Source organism: Artibeus jamaicensis, unplaced genomic scaffold (genome assembly GCF_021234435.1).
Source record: "Artibeus jamaicensis isolate MK-2021 breed Jamaican fruit bat unplaced genomic scaffold, CSHL_Jam_final scaffold_474, whole genome shotgun sequence".
NCBI lineage: Eukaryota > Metazoa > Chordata > Mammalia > Chiroptera > Phyllostomidae > Artibeus > Artibeus jamaicensis.
Window position 1 is genome coordinate 24,670,311 of NW_026522046.1, and position 14,906 is coordinate 24,685,216.

The following is a 14,906-nucleotide window of genomic DNA, read 5'->3' on the forward strand; positions in this document are numbered from 1 at the left end:
TTGATAACGACGCTTCTTCAAAATGTTATAGAGTGTCCTGAATGCTTTTGAATGAAATTAGAAACATAAATGATTTTAGGAAGTCCTCTCCTAGCTGAACATTAGGACTGAACAGGTGTTCGTATCTGTCCAATGCAGACTGAAGCTGGACTCGGAGGGGACTTACGAGTGCACAGAAACTGGTCTGATATTCGAGGTTAACAGAAAGGTCGACATAAAGTATTGCGTTTTGTCCTGGAGCACGTACGCAGACCTGGTGGTTAAGCCCTGGGTTGTCGGGGGACCCTTGTTTGATGTGAAGTGTGACCCAGCTGCTCTTACCTCCATTGAGTTTCCACATTTCCTCTGCCTGGGTCGTAAGTACTTGTTTGCTGAAATTGTAATGACTGTGTGCACGTGTGTGTGCACCACCCCTGTGACACCTGCCACACTAATTTACCTTCATGTGTTTACAGACCATGATGCCAATATGATGTTCAAAGTCTTACATGTTCAGAGTTCCGGGGCCTCATTGGAATGTACTGTGGACCATTCTGCAAGCCATGTCAAGTGGCACGTGAGCTCTCTGTCTCCCGTGGGACCTGTCATTCAAAGTGAAGGAACGTTATTCCACCACGGGGCTGTGATTCTGTACAAAGTCGTCGACCAGAATCCATCCTTGTCTTTTCGCGTGTACGTAGTAACCAATAACAACTCCTTCGTCCAGGTAAAGCCAATAAGCATGAATCACAACTGTTGATTACTTTGTGTTCAAACATGGTGCCACATTTAGGTGCGGGTCTCGTCTCTGTTCAGTACCCCCAGCTTGGGTCTGATTTGCCACTTACCTGCAGGGGTGAGGTCCTCAGTGCTAGGTGGGCCCCGAGTCCTCAGATCCACGGAGTGTGGTTGTTTGTATGTGCAAAGACATCAAGAAGACCTCAGATGGGGAGATAGCTCTGCAGAGGTGGGGTTGGCCCAGGCAAGCAGGGCTGGCCTTGGAGAGGGCTGCCTGGTGGAAGGCCAAGCCCGGCGATTTTCTATAGCACCGCTACTCAGAATGGGGCCTGGGCACTGGGGGACCAGGATCTTTGGCATCGGCAGGGAGCTTGTAAAAACTTTAGTGCACTCTCAGCCCCATCCCAGCCCTACAGAATCCAAGTCTGCACCTGGCAGGAATCCTGGGGGATTCGTGCATATTTTAGTGTGAGACGCACCTGTTCCAGAATATACTGGGGAGACTTTTGAGGTCTTTGGGTCAAATATAGGGCGACTTGCAGTTTCTCCTTGGCCTGAAGATCCTGAGATAAGATGGGCCTCCTAGGTTAATTCATTTCTTTCAGAGCAATGTTTTGGGTAAAAATTGACGTATAGTTCATGGGTTCAGCATTCGGATTTTATAACAGTGAAGATCCATAAATCACCTATTTTTCTTCAGGGAAGAGGAGGGGGTTTGAATATTCACAGTGGTTCAGTTTTCCAGAATGTAGAACAAGGCTGTGATACGTAGCCCCTTTTCTGAATTCCTACATCAGGTAGAATAGTCTGAAAGAGTTACTGACTCAGAGGTAATCGCGCCTCCTTTGTACTTTCCAGCCGCTGTCGGCTCACTGGTAATAATGCCGTGGTGGTGAGTGGAGAACAAATAAGCAAAGCGGAAGGAGGAGACAGTGACTCAAACTTATACTTTCAGTTTTCAGATCAGGGTTTGACGTCAGTTAAAAGTATAAGCATTAAAAATACAAAAACCAGAAAATAAGCATTCGATTTATAATAGAATGTGCTGAGTGATGGGTTCTAGTTTGCGTTCCAGAATTTACACTGAACTGTCTGCTCTCAATGTTTTAGGCTGTAGTATTTCCTCATCTGTAAAAATATAAGTTATACTCATTAGAAATATCAATATATGTGAAAGTTTAAACACTTTAGTAAGTAATAGGTTTTCGGTTTCTTCCTAAGAAGGTAAAATCTGTTTCCTATAATCTCACTAAGGTGACATGTTCAGTTTGGAAGCTGGTCTTCAAAATGGTATAAAAACAATCTCATCTAAAGTATAATTAGCATAGCTTTGGAGTAAACACTATTATTTATTTATTTAAGGATTTTATTTATTTTTAGAGAGAGGGGAAGGGAGGGAGAAAGAGAGGGAGAGAAACATCAATGTGTGGTTGCCTCTCACACGCCCTCACTGGGGACCTGGCTTGCAGCCCAGGCATGTGCCCTGACTGGGAATTGAACTAGCAATCCTTCGGTTCACATCCCGTGCTCAGTCCACTGAGCTACAGTAGCCAGGGCTGGAGTAAATACTATTATTTAATAATAGTATTAAATAATACTATTTAATATTAGTATTAAATACTAATTTATAGTATATAAATTAGTATTAGAGTATAGAGAGTATATACTCTCTATATTTTAAAAATGAGTGCTGTTAGTTCATTAAAAGGGCATCATCACCCCTGCTTTCGGGAAGCTGGGGCAGGAGCGTGAGGTGGGCGGGAGGCCGGGAGGGAGGGAGCGCAGTCCAGAGAAGGCAGCCTGTCCTTCCAGGGGGGTGTTTGATGCTGACACTCCTCTTCTTGGGCTGATTTTTTTTCCCTGTGCAGGAAAAGATTTTCTTGGACTTTGCCTTCAGGAAACGTACATTTCATGCCAGCTGTGCAGCCACTTTTCTAAGAGAATCTGGGCCAGAGGCCACTTCAGCCTCTTTGGGCCATTCGCACAGTTCCTGCAAAGTCCGTGTTCCCTCTGGAGCCACGTCAGAGGGGTGGCTGTGAACCTAAGGATGGAGACGAAGTGCTGGGCAGAAGCAAACTGAGTACACTGGAACTGAATTCAGTAGAATAGTTGCCTTCTGTCCCCACAGTGGGCATGCAATTACGGCAAATGTATAATGCTGGCGCTAACTTAGTTTTCTCACATCCTTCCGAAGCAAGCGGTTGGTGCCCCACAGGCTGTTTGTGTTGCTTTTGGCCGCAGGGTTTTTTCGGAAGATGTGTGGAGACCTGGGAGGCTACAGTGCACCTCCGGGCACCCGGGCCTCGGGCATTTCCTCGGGAGCCCAGCCGGAGTGAGCCAGCCTGCGCTGCCACTGCGTGGGAGGGGATGAAGACCGTGCGGCCTGGCCCTGCACGGCTCGGTCTCTGTTTCTTACCGTGGCTGCTGGTGCAGGTCTAAACCAAGCCTGTCTCCATCCGCAGGATATTTTCACATCTGTAAAGAAGTCCGCTAAGAAGTTCATGAAGATCGACAAGCCTCCCGTTTGCCAGAAGCCATTGCAGAGTGGGAAGAAGTACCGACTGATGAGCGAACCCGAGGCCGACATCACCCCGGAGGTCTGTAATCTGAAAACCTCCCCTGCAGTGTCGGCGGGGATGTGTGTCTCTTAGCTGTGGTCTTTCGAAGATCTCAAAAGGATCCATTTTGTTCTCATTTTTAATTTCTCGTTTATACGGAAACAGTTGTTTTGCTCATCTTGTAGCTCGTTCCAAAGATGCTCTTGAATTTAACAGTTAGTCTTCAACCGTTGGAAAGGTAGATCAGTCCATCATTTCCCTTTTAAAAGGTTTTACGTTTTCTTGAATGTTTTTTTAAAATGTATTTTATTTATTTATTTTTAGAGAGAGGGAAAGGGAAGGAGAAAGAGTGGGAGAGAAACATCAATGTGTGGTTGCCTCTCATGTGTCCCCTACTGGGGACCTGGCCTGCAACCCAGGCATGTACCCTGACTGGGAATCAAACCTGCGACCCTTTGCTTCACAGGCCCGTGCTCAATCCACTGAGCTACACCAGCCAGGGCTGAATGTTTTATTAAATGCTTCATATAGTGTTAATGTCAAAGGAATAAAAAAACTCAAGTTTAATTTTAAGTTACAGGGCATCAAAGGTTAATGGACAGGAATGGCTAACAAGGGGTTTGGGGCTTTTCTTCCTGGCAGGCATTTGGAAGATAGTTATGGGGACATAGTGTCACTTAGATTTAAACTTTATTGTACACACAGTTGCATTCGTAAGTGATTTCATTTTCTCATAAATGACTAAGTTATTTTTAAAACTTATCTTTATTATGTGCTCCGAATGCGTACCGTAGCTTCACTAGCCTAGACATCTGTGTGGCACTTCCTTTTGTACACCTCTTTCAGTTTCTTTTGTTGTATACAAAAAGTTGACAACATCTTTTGATTCTGTTATAGTGAAATAGGAAGCAAGAGAGAGGGCTAATTGTAATGGTCTGTGTCACATTATTTTATCGTGTTACTGGCGCCCAGTGCCTGTGAAGCAATCAGGTTTGTCAGTCGTCCGTAACTTTTGAACGCAGACTGTCTTGTTCTGTTTCAAAGGGTCTCTTTGTACCCAGTGTCATTTGAGCCTTACAGCAGTGCTGCCGTGGCAGCTAATGTGTGAAGCAGGCAGGTGATCCAGTCACACCCCTGGGCGGCAGGAGAGTGTAGCCCGGAGCCCCAGATGCTCTTGGCTCCAGCGATAATACCAGGGACTTATCACTGATTCTGAGATTGATTCTCAGCCCTTCCAAGCTGATCAAGCTGTAGCAGGTGGAACATCAACACAATCACAAGAAGCAAACTGCAGCCTTGAGGAGGTGGGATTCCATTCGAAGGGTTTGCTCAGGACAATGATTCTTGGCCTTTGCTGCACAGTGGAATTCCCTGAGGGGCTTTGAGGACGTCTCAGCCTGGGTCTTAGCTCCAGAGACACAGACTTCATTGCTCTGGGAGGGGCCCAGGCTTGGTGAAGCTTACAAGGTGACTCGAATGTGCTCCTGTGGTTAAGAAGCACTGAGAGGGAATAATAGATAGTGACTATGTGAATCTGCCCAGAAAGAGACCCAGATGGTCCCAAGTTTTCTCTTACAAAGATGGTGGTGGCTGGGGGACTTCACCAGTCTGGTCCTGTCACGCATTGTATGCGCTCTCTTAACCAAATTTTGGGCATTTGAAGTGGGGATAATCTCCCAGGGTTGCTCAGAGGATCAGATAAGTGGTTTGGGGGCACTCTGAAGTTTGTAAAACTCTGTGTAAGTCTAAGGTGTTCTTATCAATTTTATACCATTAATGATTTGTTTAACTGACATTTATCAAAAGTGTCCGTTAACAAGTAGGCCTGAGATAAAAAAAAAAACCCAAACAGTAAGTCATGAGGTTTTCTCTCCAAAGATGCCAGTGCAGAGGGAGAAATGCCACTTCCTGTAAAATGCTTCCCCATAACTCGGTGTTTCCATCGAAGTGGACCGGTCCAAAGTGCAGTGGGTATTCAGGAAGGTTGCCCACATGGTGACATTGTTCTGGGTTTGGAGGGGGAGGGAGTCACTGGGGGAGGGAACGGCAGTGCTAAGTGAGGTGACAGGAATGTGCGGCCAGGCTCTGGGCACGGGGAAGAGTGGGGACCCAGGGGGGCGTTACCTGGGCTTCATAGGCCCTGGGGACCCTTTGAAAGTTGTGAGGATAATGCTAGTGATTTGGAAGGGAAAGGGAGAGGGACCAGTTAAGGCCATTGGTTTATGATGGCAGGGCCCAGGGAAGGCTAGTGACACACAGGCAGACCCAGGGCGGGTTGTGGGTCATGTTCAGACCAGCACCATAGAGTGAGCATCGCAGCCAAGTGGGCTGCATGTTCTTGGTTTGCCAGTGCGTGTAAGAGTTACGTTTATACTACGCTGTAGTCAGTATTAAGTGTGCGGTAGCATTATGTCTAAAAAGCCACATACATACTTAATTAAAAAGTACTTCCTTGCTAAAAAATTGTTAACCATCAGTGAGTCGAAATATTTTTGCTGGTGGAGGGTCTCGCCTCAGGTTGATGGCTGCTGAGAGATCAGGGTGGTGGGTGCTGAAGGTTAGGGTGCTTGTGGCAGTTTTTAAAAATAAAACGACAGTGAGGTTTGCCACATAGATTGACTCTTCCTTTCATGAAAGCTTTCTCTGTAGTGTGCACTGTTTGATGGCGTTTTACCCACAGTAGAACTTGTTTCAGATTTGGGGTCCGTCCTCTCAAACCTTACTGCTGCTTTCCCAGCTAAGTTTATGTAACGTTCTAAATCCTTTGCTGTCGTTCTGACCATCTTAGCAGCATCTTCACCAGGAGTAGTAGATTCCATCTCAACAAACCACTTTCTTTGCCTACCCACCTCCTCGTTTGTTAAAGTTTCACCATGAGATTGCAGCAATTCAATCACACGTTCGGGTTCTACTTTTAATTCTAGTTCTCTGGCTCTTTCTCCCCATAGCTTTAGTTACTTCCTCCACTGAAGTCTTGAACTCCTCATAGTCATCAAGGAGGGTCAGAATCAACTTCTTCCAAACTCCTGTTAATCTTGATGTTTTGACCTCTTCCCATGGTCATGAATGCTCTCGATGGCCTCTAGAATGCTGAATTCTTTCCCAAAGGTTTTCAGTTTAGTTTGCCCATATCCTTCAGAGGACTCGCTATCTATGGCAGCTATGTCCTTATGATAACATATTTCCTAAATAATAAGACTTGAGGGTCAAAATCACTCCTTGATCCATGGGCTGTAGAATGGGCGTTGTGTTCGCAGGCATGGAAACAACATTCATCTCATTGTGCATCTCCATGAAAGCTCTTGGGTGACTCGGTGCATTGTCAATGAGCGGTAATATTTTGAAGGGAATCTTCCCCCCCCCCCAGCAGTAGGCCTCAACAGTGGGCTTAAAATATTCAGTAAATCATATCATAAACATGTGCTGTCTTACAGGCTTTGTTATTCCATTCCTGTGAAGGATAAAGTAGATTTAGCATAACTCTTAAGGGCCCTAGGATATTTGGAATGGTACTGAGCATTGGCTTCAACTTCAACTCACAGCTGCATTAGCCTGTAGCAAGAGAGTCAGCCTGTCCTTTGAAGCTTTGAAGCCAGGCATTGACTCCTCTCTAGCTGTGAAAGTCCTAGATGGCATTATCCTGCAACGTAAGGCTGTTTTGTCTGCATTGAAAACCTGTTCAGTGTAGCCACCTCCATTTATTGTCTCAGCTAGGTCTTTTGGATAACTTGCAGCAGCTTCCACATCAGCACTTGCTGCTTCACTTTGAGCTTTCATGTTATGGAGATGGCTTCTTCCCTTACACCTCATGAACCATCAACCTCTGCCAGCTTCAGACTTTTCTCTGCAGCTTCCTCCCTTCTCTCAGCCTTTGTAGAATAGAAGAGAGTCAGGGCCTTCCTCTGGTTTAGGCTTTGGTTTAAGGAAATGTTGCAGCTGGTTTTTAATCTTCTGTCTAGACCAGTTAAACTTTCTCTGTATCAGCAGTGAGGCTGTTTCATTCTTACTATGTATGTGTTCACTAGAGTAGCATCTTTAATTTCCATCAGGAGCTTTTCCTGTGCATTCCCAACTTGGCTGAGTGGCACAACAAGCATAGTTTTCGGCCTGCGGCAACTTTTGACGTGACATTCTCTCTAAGTGTAATGTTTTCAGCTTTTGATTTAAAGTAAGAGATGTGTGACCTTCCTTGAACACTACATGGTCATTGTCAGGGTTATATTATTTTTTTATGTTTTTCCATTTAGAAAAAGATTTTATTTATTTATTTATTTTTAGAGAGAGGGGAAGGGAAGGAGAAAGAGAGGGAAAGAAACATCAATTGCTTGCCCCTCCCAGGCCCCCAAACGGGGGCCTGGCCCACAAGGCAGGCATGTGCCCTGACCAGGAATCAAAGTGCCAGCATTTTGGTTTGCAGGCCAGGACTCTGTCCACTGAGCCATAGCAGCCGGCATCATTGTCAGGTTTTTAATTGGTCTATTTTTAGTATGGTTGTGTCTCCGGGAATAGGGATGCCTGGGGGGAGGAGAAATACAGGAGGGTGGCTGGTTGGTTCAGCAGCCAGAACATGCTACATTTATCAATTAAGTTTGTGACACCTCTAAACAATTACAATAGTAACATAAAGATCACCAATCACAGCTCACTGTACCAAATAGATGATAATGGGAGAGTCCGAAATACTGTGAGAATTTCCAAAACGCGACACAGAGTCACGAAGTGAACAAGTGCTGTTGGAAAATCAGCGCCGACCGTTGCCTCAACCTTCATCTTGTAAAGAGCATCATATCTTCGAAGTGCAGGGAGATGCCGTCCGCCTGTGCTTTGGAGAGAGCGCGCCTCTCCCCCAGGCCTGCTGGCCGGCCTGGGAGGGACAGGGAGGTGCAGGCGGAGGCAGTGTGTGCGGTGGTAGAGAGGCCACACTTGGGAGTCAGCGGTGCGGATTCACATAAAGTCCCGCCACTTCGTGGATGTGCAGGGGGGCAAGTCGTTGCGATAATTTGCTTCCCTGAGATTCTGTATCCACAACAGAGCAAAAACAGGGTTAGGTGGTGTTCAGTGAGGGAGGGAGCGTAGATAAAACAGTCGGCATAGTCTGTAAATGGTGGGTCTCTTGATTGTAGAATGACCTCAGCAAAAGGTGGCAGGGACATTTGAAAGGTCTTAGGAAAGGGCGGCGATGGGCGAGCATACATTCTAGTTTGGGAACATGAAGCCTGAAATCGGGAAAAGGCGGGGGAAAGTTCAGCTTTGGACAAACAAAGCAGAAAAGGCGGTCAGGGTAAGGGGGGCTAGAGCAGGACGACAGGAGGGTGTGTAATAATAAGAGGGTGGGATTTCCATGGTCAAGGTGTCAGCGTTCAGGCAGGCGTTAACCCGTGCGTGCAATTGTCATTTTGTTCTTTGGCGTTTCATGTTGTCAATTAATGAGCACAACTTCTCCATTTACAAAAATCACTTATTTTTTAAAGGAAATTGAATTCATGGATGGTTCACTTTTAAAACTGAAGAGTTATATTGAAGTTTATTTGGAGCAACCCACGGAGTTTAAATTACTGTTGGTCGAAGTGGATTCCGATGAGATTGTATGGAAAGCGAAACTAAGAGAATGTAAGTGTTTCGTATCTTTCATTAAAATTTTTTTAATCCTCGCTGAAGGACTTTTTTCCAGTGCTTTTAGAGAGAGAGGAAGGCAGAGAGATGCAACATCGATGTGAGAGAGAAGCATCGATTGGTTGTCTCCCTTTCTCACCTGGACTGGGGTTTGTACAAGCCCGGACAGGAAATGAACCTGCAACCTAGGTATGTGCCCTGACTGGGAATCGAACCCACAACCCTTCGGTTATGGGTCAGTGCTCCAACCAACTGAGCCACACAGCCCAGGGCTGTAGTGTTTTGTATCTTACATGAAAACTGTTTTGTGAGGTAGTGGGGGTGGGAAAGAAAATAGAGTAATTGACTCATCATCATAATATTTAAAAATCTGATGAAGAGAAAGGCCTCAGCTCCCGGAGAAGTATAGGTCTCAGGCACCCGCGTCCAGCCAGGTCCCCAGAGATCCGAGGGCGGCTCAGCGAGGCTGAGGAGGCTTTAGACTGTGGGCAGGCGTGGCCAGTAGGGTTGGGCTTTCTTCTTACCACTGAGGTTTGGATCTCAGATATTTTAATGTGAATCAGGGGTGTTGTGACAAAGTGTCTTCTGTGACCTGGATGTAGATCTGCATTTTTGACTGATCACGTGTCTCATTTGCTGACGTTGCCTCTTTGGTCTTCAACTGATAGCTCCTGCTCTCTGCGGTTGTGGGTCAGCCGTAGGACTGCATTCCCCCGTTCGGTATTTTGGTGCTGGGAAGCCCTCTCACAATCTCCTCTTTACCGTCCTCTCCTGCTCTGGGGACCCCTCTAGAGAGCAGGGGACACCAGATAGCTGTCCCTGCCTCCTCCTTAGGCAGGTAGGAGCTTGACCTCCAATTCTGCCTGAGGGGAGTCTTCAGAACAACAGATACGTGAGTAGTGATCACATTCTGGAGCGAAAAGGTAGCAGCAGGAGCAGTGGGCTGGGAGTGAGGTCATGTGGTCCCTGTTCCAGCTCTTGACTTAACCAGCTCCCTGGGGGGTTGTGGGCCAGTCTCTCACCCGCCTGTGGCTGTAGCCTCCTTATCTGCAAATGGCACTGAGGTCCTGCTTGCCAGCGCTGCATGCTTGTAATAGAAGGTACCTTTGCCTCAATTGCAGTTTGGATTCTGATACCTTAACCGTTTCCCAGTATTAGTTGGCTGCCGGCTACAGCACCTTTCTGAAGAGCAGTGTAAGTGGCCAGTGCCATCAGCTGTACATGTGTAACTACATCCAGGGTCTGTTGGATGTTCGAGAAATCTCTGTGTCATCGAACAACATCTGAATCCTTTTTCAGCTCGTTTCTTGTGTATCCATTGGGTTGTATGTGGATGTATATTCCATGTTTTTTATACTCCAGAAACGAAACGTGATCTGATTGTTTTGGAGTTCTCGGTCCTGGCTTAAGCATGAGCCTTTTCTAGCAGGTGTGGTTGATTTCTTATTCTCAGCATTATACCCATATGCTGGCCCTCTCATGCAAGCTAAAATTACTTACCTGGAAAGAGTCTGGACGGGACTCTGTGTTGGGGTTGTATTGTTTTTCTCAGTTCGGATATTAATAAATGAACCTGAAAGATGTTACTTGTTAATCACTACAAATGCTGTAGTAGCAGAGGTATTTAACTTGGAGCAACTTGAAAACAGATGTTCTTCTGGACTAACAGCATGTCTCCTAGTGGTTTTAAAGACCACTTCATCAGACCTCTCATTATGTCGGATTTTTTAAGAACTTCTTTAATACTTTGCATCTGCAGTAAAGGGACCCAGAGAAGGCCTGCGTGAGACGTGATGTCTCAGGGGGCAGGAGCTGGTTTCACTCAACGACAGCAGTGGCGGCTCACAGTGCAGCATCCAGGACAAGCCTCAGGGACAGCGCCCTCCAAAGGACAGAATGCAAATGTCTGAGACTGTTTTGGTGGGGTGCATGCAACTAACATTTAAAATAAGCAGGTTTTTTTACGGCTTCCTTTCCCACATGGCAAGTGATGGCAGTGTTCTATTTACAGTAGTTCTAGATTTAAAGAAATACTGTGCAAATCCTGTTTCACTTGGCACTTGGGTGTGGCAGAAGTGAGGATGGTGGTGCTCACACAGCTTGAGTTTGGGACACACTTGCCCTGCGAGGCCTGTTGGAAGAAACACTCGTTATTTATGTCAGAATTTCAAGTGCAGTGCATTTGTGTATGTAGCAAGTTAAACCCCAAACTCAGGTGTGAACTTCAGAGAGATTGCCAAGACCCCAGAGCTTCACGCACTTTCGCAAATAGATTGCTTTCATTCTGGCTTCGTACCACTTTTTCTAAGTGATGCTTCTTACACTTGCACAGGTGACTGGGTTCAAGATGACAAGAGTCAGAACATTTCAAAAAGCAGCACCAGAGGTAAGTGCCAGTAACTAGGCATTAAGCGAGTTTTACCCACTTTTCTGTTGCTTCCATTCGCTGGGGTGTTCATTCACTGCGCAGAGGTGGTCATGTTAAGGATCCGTTACATGCTCTGTGACTCTTAATTGTTTAAACAACCTTAGAATCCATTTTTGTTGGTTTCTAACAGAATGATGATATTTTTTAAAAATCCAGATTGAAGGTGGGTCAAAAATAATAAACATAATGGAAAGCCAATTTGTTGATTTTTTTTTTTAAGGTAACAGGCGACGTAAAATGAATAGCGCCCTGCCTGAAGAGGAGGCCTATGAGAAAAGGATGAAGCAGGTTGACGCTTCAGGTTTGTAACAGTGTCATCAGTGGCTGTACATTATTTCCCTGGTCTCCTCCGTCTCCGTCATCCAACACACACACTCTTGGATCTCTCATGGCAGAGCCACATCCCAGCTATGCATGGCCCGTGTCCCAGCTCCTCAGGCCTGGAGCAGGGGGCTCCTTGGCCTTCCCTAGCCTGTTTTTCCAGCTTGGTTCTCCACTCCTCCCCTTTACTCAGCAGAGCTGCAGAGGAGAGGCAGTCCCCTACAGTCCTTAAGGGGAGGGCCATAGCCTGTCCATCTTTACATTTCCCAGAGCACTGAGCACAGAGCCTTAAGGTAGAAGACAGTGAGCACTGCAGGAATGAGTGGAATCGTGAATGTGCGTGTGTGCATTCATTGGCTTCAGAGTTCTTAGCTGCTTCCTGGTGGAGCTTTCCAGCTCAGTTATTACAGGCTGGTCTTAATTTCTTTACAATAAATGGCAGAGACTTAAGGCTCAATAGTTGTGGAAAATATAATAGAGACTTAAAACACTTAACAGTACTCTGAGGAGCCGGAAAATGGAATTTGCAGCTGAAAATGCAAGTCCAGCAAGAATTCACAAATCTGAGTTAAAAAGCCCAGACTAAATTGTATAATACAAGGTCTCAAACATTTATAAATACCTCATGTAGCTCTCCAAATTAACTCTTTCATCAAAATACCATTTCTTTTACTATTAATTGTAAGAAGGTATGAATCTCTAAAAGACAAATGCTCTGTAAAGTACAGTAAGACAGTCTCCACTCTGTATGGCATATGTGTGGTTTTCTGTGCACCACCATACAGCAAACACTGAAATAAGCGAGTGTTTATTTATTTTTCAATGGAACTTATTTTCTCTCTGGAATTATTTTTCAAACCTAACTAAATTGAGATGCAAATTTTTGTAGTTCTGTGGAGCTATAGTTGACAGATAAAAGTGTATATCCTTAAGGCTCACAACATGATGATTTGGTGTGCACATACATCGTGAAGCATTTCGTGATCAAGTTCATGAACACATCCATCACTTCACAGTTACTCTTTATTTTAGTGGCAAGAACACTTAAGATCTACTTTCAGCAAATTTTAAGTATAAAATACAATGCAATGTTATTAGCTATACTCAAACCAGGGAGTGCATTAGATCCTCAAAAATTATTCACCTTATAACTGAGTGGGACATAATTTTGTATTAAATTAGGACAAATATAGGACAAATTTTTCTTGTCTCATGCAATTATTTGGCTATTTAAAATTAGCTCCTGTACCAGGTAGCTAGTAATAGAATTTTAATGATCAGATACACCTAGAAAGATAAAGGATTCTCAACTTTTTTGGAGATGATAATGTAGAATCTAAATAAACAAATTAAGATTTTTTGTTTAGGTATTTCCGCACATTCTTTGAGATAACTCAGCCACTAGCCTGATAGTTTGAGACTCAGTATATTACTGTGTTGCTTTCTAAAATATGGTCAGCACTTAACCTTAACAGAATCACTTCGAGATCTTGTTAAAATTTAGGCTATGAGTCTGATACAATGAATTTGGGGATGTTATTGAGAATTTCCATTTAAATAGGTTTCCTTGTGCCCCAGTTCTCATTGAAGTTTTGAGAGCCAGTAGCAATAGACCATGTGTCAGGGAACCACTAGAGGGCGCAGGCCGCCTTTAAGAAACCCATTCTCCAGTCTAGGAAGTTAGAGAGGAAACTGCAGTGGGAAAGGGTCCAAATACAGCTGTTAAACTCCTATTAATAAATTATTGTCTTCAGAGAAGAGGTGGGGCAGGGGCAGGAAGTATTCTTACCTCTCGCGCCCTTCTGATGTCCTCTCCAGTATTTGTAATACCTTGAGGATCCTTACCCGAAACGCTACATCCGGTCAGCTCGGCTGCTCCATAGCACAAAGTCATTGTCGAAAATCTAGTTTAATGATAGGGCTAACATTTTTATGGGGCCACTGGTTTGCACTGGCAAATATATGCCCTTCCAAGATGATGGCAGAGTTTCTTGGAGATCGTCGGGTGTCACAAATACCATCCCCTGAATTCTCCGAGGAGCGCGCTGTTCCCCCGATGCCAGCAGATGGCGCAACGGAGCCTGCAGCTCCATCCCTCGCTAACATTTAGAGAGACAGGTGGACGGAGGCAAAGATGTGTATTTTTCTTTCTGAGCCTCATAAATTATTTTTGGTATTTGAATTTTTTACTCCAACTTCATCTGTGCTGCTTTGTGAACATCTCATTTGTAATTACGATTAATATTATATCCTGCTTTAATGTTACTAATGGAAGAATTCTCTTTGTCCTTAATATAGTTTGGAAATCAGGGATATTTTTTTGGCATTTAACTATATTTTTAAAGCCGTTTCAGTTACAAACATAGTGTCCTTTTTAATAGAAGGAGAATTACATTTTCATCCTTAAGTAGTTATAAGCGATGGACGTGTTGATGGGACCTACCAAATTCCTCATCTGCTTTTAGGTGGAGCAAACACCCCTTTAACAGAGGCTCATTTGATTACCCTTGCTGGGAAGCTGGGGAAGGACTGGATAAAAATCGCCATTGCCAAGCTGGACCTGGATATCAGTGTTATTGACGCTATCCGGGAGAAGAAAGAAAGCGATACGATTAGTACATTTAAGATGCTGCAGAAGTGGCAAGAAAAGGAGCAGAGCAATGCCACAGTCCAGAATCTGTACAACTGCTTGAAAGATGTCTCAGTTGAAATCCAAGATGTGCTAGAAGGTGAGCAGGAAATTATCTCAAGCCATTTACTTGGAATCAAGCCATGGCTTTGTGAATAGCAGCTGTCTACTGTAGGATGTGTTGCTTGTTTATTTAGCGGCTTGGGTTCAGATTATTACGCAGATGCAGCAGCAAGCTCATGGGCTACCTAGTCTGAGTCATGAAGATTTGTGCATGGAGTCAGAGGAAGAATTCAGATCCCAGCTCAAGTGCTAGCTTTGTGATTGAGCAAATTGTTAACCTAACTTTAAGCTTCTCTGTTCCCACCTGTTGGATGGATGCAGAAGCTTCTATGTCCTGGTCTGTTGTGAGCATGAAAAGAAGTAATACATGTAAAGCTTCAGGCAGGTAGTAAGGCTCAGAACGGAGAAGGTAGGAAGATGTCACGGTACTTGAGACGTTAACTGGTAGCACTGAGCCTACTGGGCCTTCCCTGGTGCTGAAGCAGTGCTCGGGGAGTCCACTGGGTGGCTCCAGTGAGCCTCAAGCGGCAAAGAGGGGAAGGGAAAAAGCCGAGCGGAGAGGCTACCCAGAGTTGTG

The 14,906-nt window shown here is 44.9% G+C and overlaps 1 protein-coding gene across 1 annotated transcript in view; it reads left to right on the forward strand.

Annotated features, from left to right (window-relative positions):
* The window catches only part of LOC119035111 (uncharacterized), a 36,749-nt gene that overhangs the window by 18,707 nt on the left and 3,136 nt on the right, over window positions 1-14,906 (forward strand). The window contains exons 11-17 of the mRNA XM_053657733.1: window positions 139-356; window positions 456-706; window positions 3,180-3,314; window positions 8,747-8,885; window positions 11,221-11,274; window positions 11,537-11,617; window positions 14,103-14,366. Coding sequence (XP_053513708.1) covers window positions 139-356; window positions 456-706; window positions 3,180-3,314; window positions 8,747-8,885; window positions 11,221-11,274; window positions 11,537-11,617; window positions 14,103-14,366 — 1,142 coding nt within the window. The remainder of the gene's footprint in view (window positions 1-138; window positions 357-455; window positions 707-3,179; window positions 3,315-8,746; window positions 8,886-11,220; window positions 11,275-11,536; window positions 11,618-14,102; window positions 14,367-14,906) is intronic.